The sequence below is a fragment of the Oncorhynchus kisutch genome, linkage group LG6 (assembly GCF_002021735.2).
Source record: "Oncorhynchus kisutch isolate 150728-3 linkage group LG6, Okis_V2, whole genome shotgun sequence".
NCBI lineage: Eukaryota > Metazoa > Chordata > Actinopteri > Salmoniformes > Salmonidae > Oncorhynchus > Oncorhynchus kisutch.
The window spans coordinates 40221308-40245847 of record NC_034179.2 but is presented as its reverse complement, the minus strand read 5'-3'; the positions used below and the strand labels follow the sequence as shown (position 1 = coordinate 40245847).

General features: G+C 41.7%; 1 protein-coding gene across 15 annotated transcripts in view; it reads left to right on the top strand.

Annotated features, from left to right (window-relative positions):
• Window positions 1-23632, top strand: part of LOC109892854 (neural cell adhesion molecule 1) — a 291531-nt gene extending 267899 nt beyond the window's left edge. For 9 of the 15 annotated variants that reach the window (XM_020485676.2, XM_031826752.1, XM_020485677.2 and 6 more), the window contains 6 exons: window positions 440-564; window positions 960-1140; window positions 14327-14534; window positions 14758-14874; window positions 15423-15986; window positions 20096-23632. In XM_020485676.2, coding sequence (XP_020341265.2) covers window positions 440-564; window positions 960-1140; window positions 14327-14534; window positions 14758-14874; window positions 15423-15986; window positions 20096-20225 — 1325 coding nt within the window. In that variant the 3' untranslated portion in view covers window positions 20226-23632. Of the gene's footprint in view, window positions 1-439; window positions 565-959; window positions 1141-8180; window positions 9463-14326; window positions 14535-14757; window positions 14875-15422; window positions 15987-20095 lie in introns of those variants that run through there. The other 6 variants (XM_020485681.2, XM_020485684.2, XM_020485683.2 and 3 more) reach the window with 2 other exon arrangements.
• Window positions 23633-24540: the final 908 nt, after the last annotated feature.

Below are 24540 nucleotides of genomic sequence, written 5' to 3'. Positions count from 1 at the left end.
GGAGAGGACATGTAACGAGCTGCTTCTGAACGAGAATTATCTCCCCACTGGCTCTCGGCCCACCGCCCACTGCCCTCACTGTCCCTCCATCATAAAACCGTCCTTGAGTCTATGAGGGACAAGACTGAATTTTATCGTCTTGGAACGTCCTCTGCCGCTGCAGATGTACTACATTTATAGCAGTACTTACACAAAAACCAGAGGCAAGGGATTGAAATGAAGTGAGAATCCCATAGCGGCTTGGGTTTGTTAAGAATTATAATCCCACTCCTGAAGCGAGAGCAGATTTAGTGATGTAGACTGTTCCTCCGACAATGGGAGTTAACGAGGGACAGCTGCATTCAGCCATGCCACCTAGGTTAAGGGCCCTGGGCAGGAGACTGAGCTGAGCATGTAGGCCATCACCATGGTAACTGACTGACCGCTATGTCCTGTGTAGGGGAGCCCAGTCCCCCTAAACTGGAGGGCAAGCTGCAGACCACGGGCAACGCCCTCAAGGTCAACTGGATCAAGCAGGACGATGGAGGCTCGCCCATCAAACACTACCTGATAAGATACAGGGCTGTGAGTATGACGGAGCATGGAGGTTTAACACTGTGTATACCGATTTGCTTCCTGGTTTTCCCCCCAAGAGAAGCTATTCAGCATGTATTGGTTACATATCTCTCCGGTTTTATCGCACGGTCATTATTTCAGATTAGGAAAAAGCAAATAGACTCATGGATATTTGAAAAACATGATTTGTAAAGATGACAGATCACCATTGTGTTTTATGCCTAGATTGATAAATGGTTAGTGATTCACATAGGAAGATTAATGGATGACCAAATAACAAGTGTGAATGCATGGAAACATTTACAGTGATAAAAAGTGATGGGCAGTTTTCTGGAGTGTCATAGCCACGGATGTCTTACCGAGTCAGGTCTTCTGAGTGTCTCTCTTTTTGCGACCCTCCCTAGAAGCACGTTCCGGACTGGAAGCCGGAGATCCGCTTGCCCAACGGCAGTGAGTACGTGGTGCTGAACAGCCTAGACTGGAACACGGAGTATGAGGTATACGTGGTGGCCGAGAACCAGCAGGGCAAGTCGCAGCCCGGCACCCTCTTCTTCAGGACTGCAGCAGAGCCCACCGCCATCCCAGGTACTGCCCACCCCTACCCCCACCACCCCCCTGCACTGCAAGGACACATACACTTCCAACAGAGAGAGTGCCACCGTGACCCAATGTATACTGTGTTTACCCCTCCAGTTCTTCACCCAAATGGACTTCTAGTCAGGTTTTGAGACTACCAAAGCCCTGACACTTCACAGATGTAGATGTCACTCCTCTGTCATGATGTGTTAGGCTAGCCTGTTAGGGCAATTGATTGGTTTGAACATTTCTGCTGGTATTTTCATTCGGTCTTGCAATTGGCACACCCTCATCAAGTTTGTTCATCCCAAAAGAAGGTTGGAAAAAGGTCAAAGTTAGACAGACAGAAAACAGAGTAGCAAAGTCATCTTCTGACTGTCAGGGCTACATTTTAGAAACACTTTGCCCTCTGCAGTCCGCCTCAAAGCCTCAATTCCAGAGTTTGTCGCACCATTGCACAAGGCTTTGGGTTGATAAGAATTGAACAAAGACTGTGGCAGTTTGTCTCGCTGTTTGTGATGGAATAGTTTTGCACACAGTGAGTCTTTGTTGCTGTAGAGTGAGATTGGTCATTTGGTCTCGGCCTATAACCTCTCTGGCTGACATTGCTGTGCAAGTTCAGTGAGCAATAATGTCAGGACAGATGATATCGGTCAGGCCTCAAACATTCTCTTTATGTCCATAGCAGTGCCCCTACCCTGGTGGTCACGGTCAGCTGGTGCTCTGTTGACAGTGTTGTGGTGTGAGAGGTTTGAATTTCAACTTGGGCTGCCTCCCCACTGACCAAACCTGAGCTTGGAACCTTTTCCTTACTATTTCTCTCTTTCTCATAAATCCCTCCTTGCACTGAATCGTTCTCTCTTTCTCTATATGTTATTGTCTCTTACTTTCCCACCCGCACTTCTCTCTTTCTTATGTGTCTATCAGTAGCTCCATGCATCTCTCACTTTCTCTTCACCTTCTTTAGCTCTTTTTCCCTATCTTCCATGCTTCCTCTCTCTTTCCATTTCCCTTCATGTCAGGCACATTCTCTCTCTGACTTTTTGATGTTTCAGTGAAAGAGCATCAAAAGTCCGTGTCTCCCTCTCCTCTCTGTTTCTCTATCTTTCTCTTCCAAAGCCAGGTTTAGTCGGTCTCAGTTCAGACTCACTGCTGTATTTACTGACCTGAATATGTGCCTTGGCTCAGTGGGGATGCAGCCTTCAGTCTTGCATGGTGACACGTCAACAGGATTAATGTCTTAATGCTTTACTGGAGACCTAACAGGCATCTGCCAGTGCATGGCACAGGGACTGACTTTTTCTCATCCACTTGGTGGGAACCAACCATATAGCAGTGGGAGGTTTGGATCACTTATTATTCTGTCTGAGCAGGTTCACGTGGACACCGTCCAAGTTCCCTTTTTATTTACTTCTTATATATATATATATATATTTTAAATGTGTCCCTTTGCCGAGCTTAGCTACACATGTAGCAGTGCCAGTAATTTTTATGCGAAGCATGTGGGTATTTGAGGAAAAAAAGGAGTGTATTTTTAGGCTCAACATCTGCACCGACTTAAGGTCCACAGCTGTTCTTAGTAAAGATGGCCAAAAACAGGGTTTTTCCATGAAATGGTTGCCTTTTGGACATGCAAACTGTTTAGAAATTTACTTTTAGAATATCTCTTCTTTCAACATTCAGTTGCATGGAGGATATGTTTAGCCTACAAAAAAAAAAAACATTTTCCCATCTCTGGCATTGAAATCCTATGAACTAAGAGCATTTTATCTACACGTACCACACTGGCCATGTTTACATGCGCACAGTATTCCGGATAGTAGCTCATATCCCACTTAAGATCTTATTCAGGATAAGCTGTTTATATGCACCTTTGATATATCCCTGTATCCATGAATAAACAGAATATTTCTCATTTTAAAATCATATTGGTTAAGTGGAATAGAAACCGAAATCTGGACACTGATTGTAGGCCTATTTCACATGTAGCCTAATATAATAACTCCCTGCAGAATTAAGCATTGCTTGAAGTAAAATTATACAACAAATGTCCATTTTGTTTAGGGAACAGGAGTGGAGAAGTACGATTCCTTTCTTTCAGCATCTCTTGAAAATGTGAATATGCGTGTAACTTGTTATCTTTGACACTGTAATGCAAGCGGACAGTGTTTCAACCACATAAAATATCACATAAAATATGCACCCAAGCCAACAGAAATCTTATCAGAAACGTGTTTCATCGTTTTCTCAGCTTTTCATTTCCTTAAAACCGGTCAAACTGATGACATTTTGCACAGGAACCATCTTTCCACTGTTTTGGAATTATTGTGTTTTCTCCCCGGTCATTAATTGAAACTGAAGTTAACTAGATTATGAATGCATTCATTCTATTGACGTAAGACATTACTCTTGGGAGCACTACTTTATTTAGTTTCTAGGCCAGGGCAACAAGTTATGACAGAAGAGAAGCTGCATTTATCTAACTATATTTGACAAACAAATGGCATAGCAAATGGTCGGAAATTATAGTATGGCCTACCAAATGTTGGAAATTATAAGCAGAAACCTGTCTAAATTAGGTGTGAAAGTAATCTAAGCCATTAGCCTATATGGTCCAGTAAAGTGTATCAGCAAAATAAATTATGGAATTATTATGGTGGATCGAACTGTACAGGTATAGCCTACTTTTTTAAGTGATTTTGATTTGACATTCAGATGAAAACATCATCACACAACACCTATGATATGCAAAACTGAGCACGCACAGACCTCAAAAAACAACCAAACGGGATTCGTTGACATATTCCGTCTAAGATCAGCATATCCCAGGCATCTTATCCAGGTTTCTCATAACCAGGATACAAGCTTTTAAATTTTATTGTAAACGGGATATGGTGTTTATATGTGTCAACTCAAAAACAAAATACTTGAGTATTCCCAAATAATAATGGGGTATTGGTGTGCATGTAAAAGGTGGTCACTGTCTGTCAACCCTGTTGCGGACACCGATGTAACTGCCAACATTATATCATTGATCAAGTATCCTTTGTACAAATAAACTCACATATAATATCAAACTCATGAAGTTACCATTGGGCCTCTAACAGGGTTGACAATAATGGGGTTTACGTAAAGACCGGCATCACTCCTAATGTGGTGAAGAGCATGGTGTTCATGAAATTAGGTACTATACGTATGTTCCACACATAATGAAAGTTAAATCAAACTCATGTTTTCCTACCATTAATTGAGTGAACAGGGTTGACGGGTTGAGCTCGACCACCTCAGTGAAAGATGAGAGAACAATTATAAATAGACCAGAAAGAGAGTGAAGACTTACTTATTTTTAAACCATGCTGTTCAGAAAACACAAACGATGTCACCTGCTGTGAATAATTTAACTTGGTGGAATGGTCCATTATTTTAAAGGGGTACATTGTTTGCATAACAGGCTTGGCCTTAAAATGACCGACAGACGTAAATGAATCACTAATATAACATGACATCTTCCTAGTCGTGACATGGGGTTGACGGAGGGACATGTCAAAAGGAACTTCAGCAAACCTTTATTCATATGAAAAATCTGATTTATTCAATTCTCCATGTGGTCTATATTAAAGTGCACTTCGTGTAATATAACAGGATTTTAAAATTCAATATTGGTGAATAAGTTCTACTTGAAATATCAAATGGACTCAAGGCGCCCATTTCGTGGAACGACCCAACAGCTGCTGTGTCAAAAATCCAGACTCTCTCAGTGTTATATATTGGCACTGCAACATATTAGATAAATATAGGTGAGTGTAGATTATATGAAATGTACTTTTCCTTTTTTGTTTACTTACTGGGCATATATACAGTGAGCTCAAAGTATTGGGACAGTGACAATTTTGTTGTTGTTTTGGCTCTGTACTCCAGCACTTTGGATTTGAAATGAGAAATAAGTGCAGCCTGTCAGCTTTAATCTGAGGGTATTTTCATCCATATTGTGTGAACTGAAATTACAACACTTTTTGTACATAATCTCCCCATTTTAGGGGACCGGAAGTATTGGGACAAATTCACTTATGTGTATTAAATTAGTAAAAAGTGAAGTATTTGGTCCAATATTCATAGCACGCAATGACTACATCAAGCTTGTTGATTGCATTTGCTGTTTTTGGTCATTTTTAAGATTAGAATGAATAGAAATGAATGGTAAATACTTAAAAAAAAAAAAATGTGAATTTGTCCCAAAACTTTTGGGGGACTATGTACAAAAAGTGCAATAATTTCTAAACCCAATATAGATATATTTATAGATAGAAAGATAGATAGATACAAAGTATGTGGATACCCCTTCAAATGAGTGAATTCAGCTATTTCAGCCAAACCCATTGCTGAGTTTCAAACTTCCTCTGCAAGCAACAACAGCACAATAACTGTTCGTCGGCAGCTTCATGAAATGGGTTTCCATGGCCAAGCAGCCGCACACAAGCCTAAGATCACCATGTGCAATGCCAAACGTCAGCTGGAATGGTGTAAAGCTCACCACCGTTAGACTTGATCAGTGGAAACGCGTTCTCTGGAGTGATGAATCACGCTTCACCATCTGACAGTCCGACAGACGAATCTGGGTTTGGCAGATGCCAGGAGAACGCTGCCTGCCCCAAAGCATAGTGCCAACTGTAAAGTTTGGTGGAGGAGGAATATCGTTCTGGGGCTGTTTTTCATGGTTTGGGCTAGGCCTCTTGCTTTGAGAGAAATCTTAAAGCTACAGTATAAAATGACATTCTAGACAATTCTGTGACTCCAACTTTGAGGCAACACTTTGGGGAAGGCCCCTGTATCAGTATGACGATGCTCCCGTGCACAAAGCGAGGTCCATACAGAAATGGTTTGTTGAGAACGGTGTGGAAGAACTTGACTGGCCTGCACAGAGCCTTGACCTCAACCCCATCCAACACCTCTGGGATAAATTGGAACGCTGACTGCGAGCCAGGCCTAATCGCCCAACATCAGTGCCCGACCTCAGTGCCCGACCTCACTGATGCTCTTGTGGCTGAAGGGAAGCGAGTCCCCGCAGCAATGTTGCAACATCTAGTGGACAGCCTTCCCAGAAGAGTGGAGGCTGTTAATAGCAGCAAATGGGGGACCAGCTCCATATTAATGCTTACAGCTGGTGTCCACATACTTTTGGTCATGTAGTGTGTATACATAGAAGTTTACTTTTGAGGAAGATATATATATAATAATATATATATACACACACACACAGTGGGGCAAGAAAAGTATTTATTCAGCCACCAGTTGTGCAAGTTCTCCCACTTAAAAAGATGAGAGAAGCCTTTAATTTTCATCATAGGTACACTTCAACTATGGCAGACAAAATGAGAAAAAAAAAACTGAAAATCACATTGTAGGATTTTTTATTAATTAATTTGCAAATTATGGTGGAAAATAAGTATTTGATCACCTACAAACAAGCAAGATTTCTGGCTTTCACAGACCTGTAACTTCTTCTTTAAGAGGCTCTTCTGTCCTCCACTCGTTACCTGTATTAATGGCACCTGTTTGAACTTGAATATCAGTATAAAAGACACCTGTCCACAACCTCAAACAGTCACACTACAAACTCCACTATGGCCAAGACCAAAGAGCTGTCAAAGGACACCAGAAACAAAATTGTAGACCTGCACCAGGCTGGGAAGACTGAATCTGCAATAGGTAAGCAGCTTGGTTTGAAGAAATCAACTGTGGGAGCAATTATTAGGAAATGGAAGACATACAAGACCACTGATAATCTCCCTCGATCTGGGGCTCCACGCAAGATCTCACCCCGTGGGGTAAAAATTATCACAAGAACGGTGAGCAAAAATCCAAGAACCACACGTGGGGACCTAGTGAATGACCTGCAGAGAGCTGGGACCAAAGTCCTTCCATCAGCTAGGGCATTGAAGATGAATCCAGAAATCTTGCTTGTTTGTAGGTGATCAAATACTTATTTTCCACCATAATTTGCAAATAAATTCATTCAAAATCCTACAATGTGATTTTCTGGATTTATTTTTCTAATTTTGTCTGTCATAGTTGAAGTGTACCTATGATGAAAATGTACAGGTCTCCCTCATCTTTTTAAGTGGGAGAACTTGCACAATTGGTGGCTGACTAAATATGTTTTTTGCCCCACTGTACACACACGCACACACTCACACACACAGACAGACAGACAGACAGTAAACTTCAATCGATGTTCCTCAGTGCAGGTCAAGTAAAAAAATAAGGAAAGGTTGAATAATTGGAAATATTGACCCACGTGATTCATTGGTTTGAGCATGCTCAATACTGTGTGCAAGGACCACTGGAGTTCTAAATTGACCAATCCAAATCTCCCCAGCTAAGGTTGACATTGAGTAAAGCTATAAAAAGCAATTCACTTTTGCAGTTTTCGTAACATGAGATCACCCATTAATCCATTCCAACTGCCATCTGATATCGCCTTGACATTGCACCAGTTTTTGAATGTGTGTTTTGCTTGGGCAACTCTACCTGCCATGGAAAATTTGATTTGATCTCTCTTGGATGTGTGCTCACGTTCAGGGGATAGCCCATCATTTAATTGATACAAACAGATGTGTTTATGTATGCGTCTTTTTCAACATTTCCCATCACCCAGCACCTTTGAACTTTCTCTGACCTTTCACCTTTGCTTGCTGTGATAGACGTCATTTGCTGTGCTACTAACATACTTTTTTAGTATTACTTTGATCCTCTAACTTGCTTGGATTTGCTTTTTTATTCCTTTGTTTATTCTCAATGAATCTTTCAAACTTGCGTTTTTGTATTTATGACCTATTTTCTATCTCTTTTTTTTCTCTCTCCCTTTCCCTTCTTCTCTCCCACCTCCCCTTCTGTCCTTGTCCTGTCTTCACGTGTAATGTTGGGCACTATGTGGACCATAACATTTGTCATACATACTATTTTGTTGTATTTTTTGGTGTAAAATTGTATTTTCCAATTTTTTGCTGTGAATATCTCTGTGAACAATCTTTGGTGTGTTTTGGCCTCAGCTACCCTTGGTTCCTCGTGTGTGACGTACACTCTGGCATCTCTCATGCTCTCCACGCTGACTGTGTTCTTGCTCTCATAAACTGTGTCTCGCTCAATGAGAGAGGATAGCTTGGCCTTTCAAATCTCGGCCAGACCCCTTTGTTTTCTATGCCTTTTGACCCTTGTGCAGACACACACACAAGATGAAGAATCAAGATATCAGTTTCATGTTAAATGGTTAAAATGGGGTGCTTGATACTTATATCATTCTGAATGTTAATTTTTTTTATCATCAATGTTTATTTTGCATAATGAAAAAAATATGGATTTGAATAAGGCAGCATTGTTTGTGAAAAAGTTCTGTCATACCACAGAATGGAATTGAGTCCTATTGGGAAATTGTGAGAAAAAAAACTGTGCCTACCTTATGTGTATCTGGATACAAGCTTAAATTGTCATTGTTCCCATTGTACATAAAAGGGAAGGCACACGTTTCAGAGGAATTTTGTATTGGTTAAGATTGGTCATGAAGATTAAGACATCTCACGTTTTTTACGTCTTCTTTTCATAGTCACAAGGCTCCTTTTGAAAGGGATGGCTATATGAAGGACGAGCTCCTGCCTTGTCTGTTTGACGGTCATTCAAAACATGTTTTGTGTACATAATCTTTTCAAAAGTTCTAAACTAAATACAGGCTGTTCTTTTGGTTGTTTCTTTTTGCTCTTCTTTGACCTGAAAACAGAAAATGCTTAACATTTATGCTACAGCTGTTTAATACAAATCTGTCAGTCATTTTCAGTAATGTGAAATAATTATATTATATGACACATTTTTGTAAGTACATACCAGTGTGTTTCCATGCTGTAATCATTGTAGGTTTTAAGAAGATATGATAAAATAGTGTTAACTTTTTTCGACATAATAAGAGCTCTAGACTTACATTCTGAAATGCAAGTGTGTGACACAGTGCTGAATTCTGTTGACTGTTCATCCTCAGAAATGCCAAGGTTGTTTTTATCCCATATCTTGTGCTTGTCTGAAGCTTTAACAAAGTGTCTTATATTGTGGCGGCCCATTCTGGGGGTTGTAAACTAAGGTTAGGACTGTCCCTAAAGCCTGGCTGCACTTAAAACACCCTGCCATGGGAAAGAGTGATAGATGTCCTTTGTTCAAAACTCAGATGAGCATTTTGTGATGAGTCTTCTCACAGTTTTGGTCTCCCCCACCATTTTAAACGGACTCAGAAGGTAATAAAGTGATGCACCGGGAGTTTGGCTCCTGGATTCGCATGTGCCAATCACATTGTTTGGTTCTTCTTTCATACAAGCAAGTGCTACTCCTCAGAAGCATCTGGCAAGTTTTCATAGGCGACTGCCGGTTGAGATCGAGTTTGATAGCTGTGGCTTTTATGATATCAAGTAGGAAGAGCTAACTGTCATGAGATAACAAGCACAATATGTGCATAGTTTAGAACCTCTGTGGGTACCCATATGTTCACTTTTTTAATCCATGCAGTACCTTATAAGCTTACCCATACTGTACCACTGTGCTTCATACAATCGGAGTCACACCCAGAGGGCAAAACTGGTTGCAATGATGTCAGGGCAACGTCCTTGGTGACATACATGGTCAGGTTGCATACTGACTGTAAAGGGACCAGTGACCATATTACAACCAAAATATTTGGTCTTTTCCAGGCATTTTGATGCCATAAAAGATGTCTTAACTTTGCTCCAATTTGACCAGAAAACCAGTTTCCAACCAGAAAACGACAACATTATGACATCCAATGCAAAATGTTGCACGCTGGGTAGGACACTGATGCTTCATACGGTAATGACTATTATCTCTTGGAGAATTTTTTCAATTGGCTTTATTGACTGTGTTTCTGTCCTACTTCCTGTATTCTGTTTGTTATCTGCAAGATATGAAAAAGGTGCGTCAAAAATATATTTTATGCTCCTTGTCGACGCAGCATGGCTCTGTTTCTCCATTTCCGAGAAAGCTTTGTGAGGCGGCCCCTTCGGTGTTAAAATGTGTGATGTGATTTATTGCACTTCTTAAGATGCAGCGGGAAAACAAGAATTGTCACCCTGCCCTGCAGGTAGATGCTTATGCTCTCTCCCACTCTTAGCAACAGCAGTAAATAAAGAGCTGCCGGTTGGAGCTATTGCCGCCACAGAGGTTGACTCAACTTTATAGACTTTCAGAGAATATGACGAATCAATGTGAGAGGAAATAACAATTGGCCGCTCTGCTGTACTCTGCCTCTCTTTAGAGGTCTTATGCCTTACAGCTAATTGCTGCTCACTGTAGCTTGGAGCCAAGCCAGCGATTTGCCAGGACTTTGTTTAAGAGTTGTTCCCCAGCACTGCAGCAGTCACTGAAAAGTATTTTCCTATCAGCTCCCTGGTGCATGGTATTAATAATTCAGCTGCCCTCCAATGCATTAGCTTTACCCATATGAGGGGTATAATTAAGCAATAAGGCCCGAGAAGGTGCGGTATATGGCCAATATACCACAGCTAAGGGCTGTTCTTAAGCACGCTGCAACGCGGAGTGCCTGTCCACAGCCCTTAGCCGTGGTATATTGGTCATATACCACAAACCCCAGAGGTGCCTTATTGCTATTATAAACTGGTTATCAACATAATTAGAGCAAGAGAAATACATGTTTTGTCATACCCATGGTATACGGTCTGATATGCCGCGGCTGTCAGCCAATCAGCATTCAGGGCTCGAAACACCCAGTTTATAATGAGGGTTTTATCAACAACTGTAATTTAAAGCCGTTTCATCAGAGGCAGAAACACTTCGCACTAGATTTATAGGAATGTATACCACAGGTATCCATTTTGGCTCAAATCTGGTGACTCACTTAGATGATTACCTTTTTGACCATTTACTATCATTTCCCAGATTAGATTTTGATATGATTTGAAAGTTCCATTTGCAACGTACAGTATTAGTATATATTGCATGGTGCTAAATCTTTGTCAACTATTGCCAATTAATATTTTTTTTAACTTATTGTTATATCATCCCTCTCTATGCTTAATGTAGACTGGCGACATTATAGAATAGCTTTCTATTACCAAACCGTAATGCAGTCAACAACATTATTTCAAAGAAGTGACAGATATAATACACTCCGGTCTGACAAGACGATTACATTATACAAATACATCAATCAAGTGTGTGTGTGTGTGTGTGTGTGTGTGTGTGTGTGTGTGTGTGTGTGTGTGTGTGTGTGTGTGTGTGTGTGTGTGTGTGTGTGAATTTGTGTTTCTGCCACACAAAGTATCCTCCCTCTCAAGGTACCAGTGTATATCGAGTGGATTTGCATAAAGATGCACATCCTCTTTGTGCAGCCGAGTCTGTCTCCTTACACACATTTGTAAGCCAGTGATACTGGAGCCCAAACGTTGGCTACTGTTTGCCAAAATCACTGTGTGTGTTACAGTAAGATAAGACCCAGGCTTCCTGGTCGTTTGGAGGGAACGCTGGAATACGAGACGGAGCAAAAATCTCAACACATTTCAATGGGAATGAGCACTTTGCAGATTTTTTTACATTTTTTATTTTTTAAATGAAAGACTTCCTTCTTGTGCATTTCATTGAACTCAGAAAGGGAACAATGTCAATGAAATTACATGATGGTTCATATGACCCAAATAAATGCCTACCTTGAAGCCTACCCTGTTTGATAAGTGATGGTTTTCCAGTAAATCATAGAATTATTCAAGTAGATTTTGTTGCATTGATTCTACTGTGAATACTGTGTGGTGTGTGAGTCTGACATCTGGACATCCTGATATTCTCAATATGACAAGAGCAAAGAGTAAGTCCAAATCGAGGATTGCCTGTGTGTTGCTTTAATTCAGAATATAAACTGTCTCATATTTGACACCTAACAGAGCTAACAAAAACTGGAATTGAATTTTGTTCTGTCATCATAATTCTATCTAACCTGTTTGCCATGTGTAGAGCATTATGTGTCAAATCAACCATACTCCAAATGCTCTTGTTTGATTTGAATTAAGTTTTAGATTATTCTGTTTGATCAAATCTCCGATCTCATTGTGTGTCTGTTTACTGAATGCAAATTAGCTGCAAATGATTTCCAAATTTGATTGTGTGAGATTGATTTGACACAAAGCATAGTAATAATTATTTTGTGAAACATTAATCTGTTTAACAGTTTTGCGGTTGGGTTACAAGCTCGTATTAATTCTGTCCATGATCATGTGTGGTGTGTGTGTGTCGAAGGCAGAGTATTAACAGTGTGGATACATGGTCATCCATTGTAGTGGAGAGATACATACAGTGCCTTCAGAAAGTATTCATCTCCCTTGACTTATTCCACATCTTGGTGTGTTACAGCCTGAATTCAAAATGGATTCAATGTATATTATTTCTCACTCATCTACACACAATATCCCATAATGACAAAGTGAAAACATGTTTTTTTTTAAATGTTTGCAAATTTATTGAAAATGAAATACAGAAATATTTAATTTACATAAGTATTCACACCCCTGGGTCAATACTTTCTAGAAGCACCTTTGTCAGCAATTACAGCTGTGATTCTTTCTGGATAGGTCTCTAAGAGCTTATTTTTTATTCTGTTCTTTTCAATCTGTCAATTACGTTAGTATTGTGGAGGAACTACAAAGTTGTTGATCAACCTTAGTTTTCTCCCATCACAGCCAATAAACTCTGTAACTGTTTTAAAGTCACCATTGGCCTCATGGTGAAATCCTTAAGCAGTTTCCTTCCTCTCCGGTAACTGAGTTAGGGCGGACGCCTGTGTCTTTGTAGTGACTGGGTGTATTGATACACCAGCCAAAGTGTAATTAATAAATTCACCATGCTCAAATGGATATTTGTTTGCTTTTTTATTTTTACCTATCTAATTATTATTATTATTATGTGATTTGTAAGCACATTTTTACTCCTGAACTTAATTAGGCTTGCCATAACAAAGGAGTTGAATACTTATTGACTCTAGACATTTCAGCTTTTCCTTTTTTATTAAAAACATAATTCCACTTTGACAAAAAATCTCAATTTAATCCATTTTAAATTCAGGCTGTAACACAACAAAAAGTCAAGGGATGTGACTATTGTAAATTCTTATTAATATTGTAGTATTTTACATAGTCCTGGATATAAATTTTCTGGTAAGTACTGTTGCTTCATGAAAACACAATCCATTGCCTTTGTTTTGTGCCCTTCTTATAGGCTTTATTTCCGCATTGTTTATTTGTTTGTGTGCAGGATTCATCTATGTAAAAGAGATTTAAACATATTTGCATAATGTTTGATTGATTTTACTGTCTTTCCACTGCCTTTTGCTTTGTCTTACAACTGTCAACAATAATGAGAGTGGGTAAGCGACAGACCCATATGGGGTCATAAAGGCATATAGACCCGTATAGGAAGTGATGATAAAACAAGCATCTTTATTTAATGAACCAGGTGCTCCAATGGTTGACTGTTTTATGATTTTTGATTGATGCCCCATTAGACTTCCTTCATGTTCTGATGTTTAGATATGATTAGTGTAGGATGTCATGATGGGAATGTCTGGTGTGTGACCCTAATATGAGTAATATATTTATCTGCTCACCTCTTAATATAGTACCTTAGATGGCTGATACATGTTGTGTGTCTAACATTAACTTGGATAGTAACTGACCGTTGTTTATTGGTTGAATGCAACTAATGCAATGCGTTGTGATTTCTCTCGGCCCAAGTGTGTATTTTTTGATCATCTGATTATCAACCTATTTTTAGAGTCTTAACAGATCAAAATTTGTTTGTTTTTTCTGTGTAGCATCACTCTGATGTATTTTTAGTAGAATATGTAATGATTTGGCCCAGAGCCTGTTCAAAGAACAACAACACACTTGACACCTGGAGAGAAGCAGTCTGACAGTATGAAGTTATGGATGAAAGGGTGGAGATTAATACTGACCCTAATGCAATGTTTCTCTGTCTCTATCTCGTCCTCTCTCTCCAACGTTCTCTTTAACTCCCTCTCTCCCCGTTTCTCTTCCTCCCTCCAACTTTCTCTCCAACCCTCTCTAACTTTCTCTCCATGCTTTCGGTCTCTATTACTCTCTCTCTTCCTCCCTTCGTCCTTCCCTCTCCTTCCTTCCAGACACTATGCATAGCGGCACAGGCCTAGGCACAGGGGCCATCGTGGGGATCCTCATTGTGGTCTTTGTGCTGCTGCTGGTGGGCGTCGACGTCACCTGCTACTTCCTCAACAAGTGCGGCCTCGTCATGTGCATTGCCGTCAACTTCTGCGGCAAGTCTGGACCCGGAGCCAAGAGCAAGGACCTCGAGGAGGGCAAGGCGGCGTTCACGTGAGTCTCTCTTCTTATCTGCTCCCTGGCTCCCTTGCTCTTCTCTCTGAAATGCTGTATGCAATTTGAGTGTCCTGTTCATCCAGCATCCCACAGTAGCTGCTCTCAGACAACGGACCACAGTTGACAGGGCAGAAGTGCAGGATTTTTAAAACAAAAATGACTCACTACAATGTGCTTGCACTGCACCAGCATTTATTTAAAATACTTTTTTCCATTACAGGAAGGATGAGTCCAAGGGGCCCATTGTGGAGGTGAGGACGGAGGAGGAGCGCACTCCTAACCATGAAGGGGGGGGGCCTACAGAGCCTAACGAGACCACCCCTCTGACTGAGCCTGAGTGAGTACTCAGCACTGGCTGTGGGTAGACCCCCTGCTCTGGGGTTGCCCTACACTGGCAAACCCATACTAATCCTGTAATATGTCTATGCATAAAACATACTTCTTATTCCATAATGACAGCAGTTGAGTGTTTTGATCATGTGTTTGCTGACATATTGGCTAAACTAATTGTTCAAATAATGGGAGAATGGAACATCAAAACCTGATACTGAAGATGTGCTCGGATGTTTGTTGTTTACACTGATGGTAGCAAAAATAGTTGTTGTACTAACAGCCTCAAACATTTAATAACTTGGACCCTAAACCCTTATGCACCTGTTTTGATTTAATTTTCTTTAGTTTGCTTAAGATGGTGTCTATGTCAAAACCTCACTCCACTTTAACATTTTGAATCTCTAGTTCTTTGCTTTATCACTGCATGTAGCACTCACTCTGGATATCTGTCTGTGCCTTGGCCTCACCCCCCTACCCCTCCCTGCTCTCTTTTTCCTCTCACCTTCTTGCGGCTCGATGGCTCTTCTCTTTCCTGCTTTCCTCTCTTCACAGGCCCGCTGCTGACACTACCGCCACGGTGGTGGACTTGCTCCCTTCTGTCGCCACTAACTCTGAACCTGTCACTGAGAGCTTTAGCACAACCCAGAACAGCCCAGCTAGCGAGAGCACCACTCTCACTTCCAGCGCAGCTGTCCCAACCCCTGTCCCGGCTGAGTCCAAAACTGCCCCCAAAACCTCCCCTAAAAGCAAACCTGCCCCCGTCCCCCAGTCCAGCACGGCCAAACCTAGCACCCCCGCCTCCCAGCGTGCCACCCAATCTGACGTAGCTCCCCTCGTTGACCTAAGCGAGGCTCCTAAAGCCACACCCTCGTCTGACCCCAAGCCCCCGACCCCCACAGCCCCATCCTCGAAGCCAATCAAGGTCCCCTCCAACCCCCCCTCTGCCACAGCCGATGCCGCACCACAGAGCCAGCCCGAGTCTGTCCAAAGCCCCTCCGCCACCAGCAGTCAGAATAAGGACTTACAGATAGACGGCCTGGCCAAGGATGTGTTTGATGCCCCAGGCAAAGGCTCCAAGGCCCCGGCAGACTCCACTGCTGCACCCGCCCAGGACGAGTATGACCCCCCCCTCCTCCTCCTCCTAGTCTGTTTTACTGTGTCTGTCCTCGCTCACCCTCTATCACCACCTCCTACTGTGTCCTGTTCTCATAGTGATGGTCTCTCTCTCTCTCACATCAGACGTTTTACCAAATCTGATAGATACAACGGAATTATGGTCCTGATATTACTGCCACAATCATTTCTGCGGTTGTTATCTCCTGAAAACAATCTTTCTTCGCAACAATACAAAGCCATTTCGATCAGCGCCGTATGAAAAGGCTTTGTTCTCGGCGGAAGCTCGTACATTTCAGTCTTATCTCAGGCAAACCCTAAGGATGATCAGGTGAGCTCTGTAGAGCGGTATTCCAGGAGCTTGCTCCGATTGCACCCTCTCTCTTGTCCCATGCTTTTCACCCATAACACCCCAAACATAAAACAGAGATCAGTGATGAATGTCAGGACTTAATGTATCCGTTCGTGGCAACGGGGCTCTCGTCATCGGCATGATGAAACATGACTCTTGAACGGGCAGATATATCTTCATAAGTCTAGCGGGTCTGACGCATCTCCTCCTCCCTGGGCTCCACAGTGATTTGTCTGCCACACGACAACCAACCAGTCTTGCCAGGCATCTTACAGGCTTACTAGATTCCTGAGCTTGTCCACTGAGGACACCTTCTTCCTCTCCTGCGGAGGTAGAATATTCTCCTCCGCAGGCTGTGCTACAGAATACTGATCCCTCTGTACATTCAAAGGACTAGTGTTAGACTATGCCAGCCTTGTTATGTGGACTGTCCTTAGATGGTACTTTTATTTGACTTAGCTGTCCGACTTGTTTGACAGACAGCCCTGAAGCCTGGTTTCGAAGGCCACCCCTAAGAGGTTGACCTTGGACACCCTCGGATCATCAATGTTTGAAAGCCCATTGGGCTCTTGCTTTCCCCATTTCCCATGCTTTTCCCTCTTGCTTTTCCCATGGTTCCCCTCAGCCAAAACATAGGCACTTAGTTTATCTGCATTCTGGCAGTGGCGGCCTCTGGCAACACCAGCCTCTTTAGTACCTGGGACCTGCCGAACTTGGCTGCAAACATAGATGTCCACAGGGCATGAACAGGAATGGGGACTATTCAAATATTTACAAGACACTTTTGTTTCTTCCTCCCCCTTCTCTTTTCGTTGCTCAACGGTTTGTTCACCCACCCCCCCCCCCCTTCCTCACTTCCCTTTGCTGCCTTTGAGTATTGGGCTCACGCTTCTATGTCTGCCGCTGTCAGCTCTGAGCCCAGGGCCCCATGTGCGAACTGCTTTAATCAGTGCAGAAAGCAAACAGAGCCGCTACACTCTCCCATCTCAGAATGTTTATATATTAAGGCAGAATGAAACTGTGGGACTGCAGGATGATTTGGCCCCCCACAGCATTGTACACATACACAGACACACAGCTCTCCCCTCCAGCTGACATACACACAGACACACAGCTCTCCCCTCCAGCTGACATGTGCGCACACACACACAGCTCTCCCCTCCAGCTGACATGTAGCTACAGTAACGTGCAGCTGGCAGATGTAACTGCTCCTCCGCATCTGGGTGCTAACAAACAGACAACTACTCGGTTCCTCTGTTTTCATCCATTATATCGTCATATTGGACAGATATCGAGTTCCACTGAGATTTATCTTCCTTGCCTCCCAATATTATCCACACCAAGGTTCCCATAGCAACAGGGGCAGAGTTCACCCTCCAGCCAGTCCAGACCAGGCTAGCCTAGTTTCCCCTACCCTGGCTAAGGCCAGGCTGCTTAACAGACCCTGTCATCAATGATCATGGTTGTCAATGGTAGTTTGTCCTCCAGGCGATAACAACACTACACTTGTATAGCTATCCAATTAGCTACGTTTATGTCACCTTAGCAGGATTTGTGGAGAAAAGCCTTTCAGGCTCCCAGTTTATCTTCATTGTCTAGCACAGGGATGGGCAACTCCAGTCCACAGGGGCCTGATTGGTGTGACACTTTTTCTCCATCCCTAGCAAACACAGCTGATTAATCAAATTGCATTCTAAACTGAAAGTCATGATTAGGTGATTATTGGAGTCAGGTGTGTTAGCTGTGGTTCAGGCCCTCGAGGACTGGAATTGCCCACCCCTGGTCTAACAGCTAATTTGCCTGACTTGCTATTTGTTTTGGTGGTTGTTTTGCTACACAAACTTTATTTGTCCCCGTTGATACCATTCCTGTGCTAATCTCTACTGCCAAGGTCAGTCAGTGCTGAGATCAATGACCCTATAACTTCCTCCGGCAGCCAACATGGCCATTTTATGAGGACGCTACTCTGACACGTTCAACCGCAGGGCGATACAGCACCAGACGTCTGACAGGGAACGCTACCCCTGAGGTGACAAAATATCCACTGTAATAGTCCTTTCCTTGCCAGGTTGAAGGTGGCCTGAGGTTTCCCACTCTTTCACAGTGGCCGGCAGAGTGCTTTGGCCCTGACACTGCCAAAGAGGAAAGCACATTTTCACTGATGCTACTAATCCCCGCTGAGCCGCAAGGCGGTGGGTGGTGGTCTTGAAACATGCATAGCCAGCCGGGCGGTCACCCACTGTGGACAGCAGCAGCAGTCCTCCCAGAGAGGTTTATTATGGACAAGGTAATGGAAGTCCTGCTGCTGTAGTGATCAAGCCCAAATCTCTGGGATCAGTTACCTTTTGTGGAGTCTGGCTGACAGTAGGAGCCAGATCCCGGTGGACTCCGACAAAGCCCAGTCCACCGGCGGATGGTGTAGATAGTAACCTAAGACCCTTTTCGCTTTGAGGCCGCCATAATGACCCACAATGCATCTGTCACTAATGGAGACTCACGTCTTTATCAGCAGTCATCAGTTACCCCAGTTCCTTGTTGACTCTGTCACTGCCCTTTTATACAGGGGCTGTTCACCAATGAGTTACCCTGGTAGTAGAATAGATGGTTTCCCAGGTACAATACGATGCCATGGAAGGTGAAATTCTCCAACACGGTTCTTTGCCGTACAGAGTACCGTACTACTCAGTTAGCCTGGGAGTCCTCGGGCTTAGTTCTTACCAGAGAGAGGCCAAGTCCATCCTCATTATCTAGCCCATAGTCATTATTCATCACCTGAAGTGTTTATTTGAAGAATATAATTTGAACAGGAAGGCACGGTACCAGAGGTTGATGAAAAGCATAGGTCAACTGAGGCACAACACGCCAATGAAGACTTATGCCAATTCACTCCAGAATTCTCAGCTCTACAGCTTGATCCGTTTTGATCATTCATTAGCATTTATGATTAGGCTGACAGATACAGGCCCAAAAGTTAGTTTTTTTCCCTTGACAGTCAATCAATACAAACTAACCCCAGACTAATCATAGAGGGAAAAGCAATTTGCTGTGAAGTGGACTAGACTGCTCTGTCACATCTGATGAGATACAAGTTAGGCTTCATTTCATTTAATTATCAAAGTGCGATTTGCATGACTTGTGAAACTGCACGACTAGGAGAAAATGTCTAGCCCAGTCACAAAGCTTATGTACTTTACTGCACTTTTGGATAGAATGAAAGATAGTAATCAGTGACACATTTAGTGACCACCAGACCAAAGGGATAAACGACAATGAGGTGTCATTTTGTTGCAGTCTTGAAGTGGATGTTATGTAGAACAGTCAGTGACTTAATGTTGGCAGTTTTTTCTCCATTCTCCGTTTCTCCCCATTCATCATTCGCTCCTCCTTCGAGTCAGACCATCTGTACCGCCTCCCAGTGTTGCTTCGTATTGATGTTCTGTTCCAGTGTGCCGTTCCCTCATGTACTGTATCTCTGCTCTCTCAATATAATATAACAATGCATTCTCCCATGAAACGGCTGTGACATCTGCGTGACCGTCTTTGATGTCAGGATAGGATAGCAGAGCAGATCCTGTTATGTGTGAAATGCATTTGGTTCCAGGGGCTACACGTTGCCTCAAAAACCTGAAGCAACTGATTTTTTTCCCATCTTTTTTTTAAGGCGAAATGCCGCTTAGAACAGACAGTTGTGTGCTGCAAGAGATTGGTATTCATCACTTAATGAATCTGTCTTTTTGTGTGGTTCTCTCCTTCCCTTCAGCGGTAAAATCATGACAGGCGATAAAAGTAAAGCCCCGGAGACAGCGACAGAGGTGAAGAAAGCCCTGTCTGAGGTTAAGACAGTCCCCAACGAAGCTGCAAAGACAAATGGCAACGAGAGCAAAGCATGATCCCGACAGCGAGAAGGGAGGAGGTCGGGTGCACCACGGTCACAGACCTCCAGAGGGAAAGAAAACATCACACACCACTCCGTCAAACAACAAAAAGCTCAATAAAAGGGTGTTTTTCTTCAGTGTCTTCTATGAGTTCTCCGAGCAAAAGATGAGTTTGTTAGACATGTAGAGCGGGAATAAGACCTAATGCACCTGCTTTAGTGTTTCTTTATCTGTTATTCCTTTTGTAATTTTCTCTGTGTTCGCGTGAAGGAAAATCCTTACCTCTAGTTCACTCTCCTTGACCTCCTTTTGAATGTAACATCAACGTTACCAGTCTTTTAAATGGGACAGAAGCTAAGTATCATTGGCACAGATAACCATGGGAGTTGTAGCTTTACTTCAGAACAATGCCTTTACGATGTGCACACACCTGACCCACACACTATTTCCAGTTATGCTCTCTTTTGTTATGCAGTAATGCCATCGTTATTTCCACTGCTAATGGATTTTTGGGTACTTTTTAAATGTTTTGTTGTGTGTTTAAATAATGTGCAGAAGTAACTGCATGTTATTGTATCTTTATTTTTCATGTATAATTTGAGAACTAGAGAGAGCATATTTTTTCATATGTGGTTGTCTTTTGTTTTATTTTTGTTCTTGAATGTTTACATTGTGTTAACTCTGTCCCAAGATTGTGTAGACACAACAAAAACAAAAGAAGACACAGCAGAAATACAATGTTTATTCCACAGTTATAGAGGTCGGAGTTGGCGGTTAGTGTTACGCAATTTATTGTCTCTAAGATTAAATGTTTTGGTTAATTTGTTTTGGCAAATATATGAACACACTTTCTCTAACACACAAATACACACACCTCTATATCTTCTTAATGAATGATCCTATTAGATGAGCTGTGGACCTGTTCCACTCCAAGGGTTTCAGGGCTCAGCTTTAACCCCGGAAATGTTGTAGGTCCAAGGGGTCACAGGAAGAGACGGGCATACAGAGTAGCATGGCTTATGGGAGAATGATGTAATCAAAGGCCGGATATGAGTGGTAGCAGCTGAATGTATGAACAGAAGTCCTTAAAATAGCCTAGAAACAGTCTTATTTATTCCCCCATTTGATGGCTTTGTCCCATAACTTCAGAATACTGTGCCTGTTGCGAACAGCACTTCCAATTTAGTGATTGATTGAGCTTCATCTCAAAATGCAAGGGAATAAAAATTTATGTTTTGTGTTTTTCTGCATATTTTATGCATATAAACAAATGTAATGGCCGGATTTATACATTTCTTATTTAAGCCATAGTACTCCGGTGTGGATTTGGTCAAATCAAAAAATATTAAATCTGACCTTTTTGTACAGCGTTTCTCATACTTTAGACTGCAAGCTTGTGCACTGTGAATGCGTGAATATCCTAGTGTGAATACGTGTTCTTTGTCATAGAATTAAAATATGCATAGTTTGGTTGTGAAAGGTATAGCTACTAGTACAGACAACAAAAAAGTTCCATGAAAAACCATGAAAGCAATGAGCAGACGAAAACAAGAAAACACAATAAGAAGACGGTGCCTTCTGAAACGTCAAAATGGCAGCACGCGTTCCATCCTGCTCAGTGTCTGCCTGTTCTAGGAGGTGACAGCATAAGGTTTCGTGTCCTAGTTCTGTCCATTGCCATTCCTTCACTACACAGTCCAAGGAAAACACACAGGAAGAGTACTGACAATGTAACTGGTTTGTAAACTGTGAAATGACTAAACCGCTGCGTCATTGTGTTAGTGCATAAACTCAGCTTGGGGGGGGGGGTGAAAATGGAGGTGGTCAGTTGTGTCCACATCGTTTTCACACGGCTCCTCATTCACTGGTTCTCCATGTGACTAATGCAAAATAAAATGTTATCCCCAAACAAACAAGGAAAAACAACATCCATTCCAATGATTTGGGGCGGCAGCGTAGCCGAGTGGTTAGAGCGTTGGACTAGTAACCGGAAAGTTGCAAGTTCAAACCCCCGAGCTGACAAGGTACAAATTTGTCGTTCTGCCCCTGAACAGGCAGTTAACCCACTGTTCCTAGGCCGTCATTGAAAGTAAGAATTTGTTCTTAACTGACTTGCCTAGTCAAATAAATAAAAAATTAACTCATGATCACTACACCAAAAGTTATTTCACACAAACACAACTTTGGACCTTATCAAATATTTCCAATCCCAATTGGCTCAAATGACTTGCAGTCACAGTTGGTCTTCAAAACCGAACATCATTAATGAAGGAAAAATTATTTTTTTCTTGACCTGAAACAAGCATGCAATGTACTCTTATCTTGGATTTCATTGGTGTGGCAGCACTGAAAGGTTCCTGAGAAAGGAATTGACCAAGGCTTTATCTGTTGTACATTGATCTTTTGAAGTGTTCTGTAAACTGTCTGTTCCGAACTTTTTTGTTTCCTTCAAAATAGACATCAAGTGCTTTTACTCCACAAGGCTCTGTAATGTAAAGAGGTGTGTTCAAATGACACAGTTTCTGATTAAATGTGTATAAACCATTCCTAACCATGTAATAAAAAAAAAGATATGGGTTTCTCTTGACCCCAAAAAAGCTGGACTGCTGTGGCTTTTGACCTGTATGTTAAAATGCTATGATAATGTGGGACCAATTCCTATGTACGTTTACATTGACATTTTCATTAGTGTACTGTGCCATGAAACTTATTTCAGGAAAGAAGTCGGGGGAACAAAAAAAAACGATTTTCAAAAACTTTAGAAATGCCATGAGAAAGGGAAAAACGCTCTTTCTCTCTGACTTCCTGAAAGTAACCACTCACCTGACACCGTTGGCTTGGTGAAAGTGAGGTGTCACCTTATTGCTTCCACCTCACCAAGCATGCCAGTTTATTTCAAGGAATACAGGAAGTTACGGAAGCGTTTTTTCAAGTATTTGAATGGAGTCTAGGGCCATGTTCAGTATGAAAACATTGTGGAATGTTGCAGATAGAATTGCCATGATTAGAGATTACGTGATTGCTTAGTCTATATAAAGATAGGTATTTTTGTTCTACATCATACATTTCTATCTGAACATTGGCCAATGTTGTGACCTGCTGAACATTGCCCAGGCAATCCAACGAGGTTTGGAGTCTCTTACTCCGATAGCCAAACAAAAGTTGGTAATGTGACATTTTCAGTCAGATAAGGGCGTTTTCCCCACCAAGATGTTTCCCAGAGACCTCCATTCTCATTCTTACCCACCATTCCCTGCTTTTGGGGCCTTCTCTCTTGTATACAGATTTTTACTAAGTGAAACATTGGTACCACCTCTCTTTCCACTGTCACTGGTGTAAATACTGAGTACTAACCGACAAAAAAAACAGTTTGACTTTACATTCTGTCAGAAATTGTGTTCAATAAAGTTAAAGGAAAAATATCATTGCGTAATTGACATTTACTTAGCCACAACAATGACAAGAAGTCCATCAAAGAAAGTATTCTGACAATGTTTTGTTGGAGTTTTTGTTAGTCATGACTTTCAGTAATAGTGTCAATAATTGTATTTTATTTTATGGTAGTTTGTAGTGTACCACTTGTTTGAAATTTGGAAATGATGAAGGATGCACTTTGTTAACCAAAAACATGTAATGACAATTTGAGTGAAGGGCTCAGATTTACCGGAATCCATTGTTGTTTACAGGATTTACTCAGTCACTTAAGTAAACAACAATGGATTGAATAACGCAGCTAAACACATCTGAGTAAATATTGTCATCCATGATTATCATAATATGCTGTACCACAACCAACCATACATTGCCCGTATACTACAACCATGATGCTGAGGATTATAACCACTAGATGGTAGAAAAGGGCAATTCCATGGTAATGGATTTACACTGAGACTTCTATTTTTCACTTTAAAATGTTTGCTAAACAAAAAAACATTGATTTCAAAGTTTAACAAAGCGCACAACACTATGCACTGATTACTTTTAACATTTTACACAGAACATTTACTGAAAACTGTGCAGATGCAATGTTTAGTAACAGAATTATAGTAAAATCTCCCTATTTTTTTTTTTTATCCGACCAAGTTTACCAAAAACTGTTAAATATCTGCTCCGAATTAAGATGCAAAGATATCAGAAGGAATGGAGTGTCAGGTATGACATGACACATTGACCTTGAAAAAAAATATTTTGGTTATTAAACTAGAGCAGGTGAAATGGATTTACATCCGGTAACGAAATTACTGTAACGGGATTAAATAGGGAAGTAACATTCACCAATATGCACCGGTCCCTGATTTTAATGTTTAAGATACACGTGCATCGGTCTGCG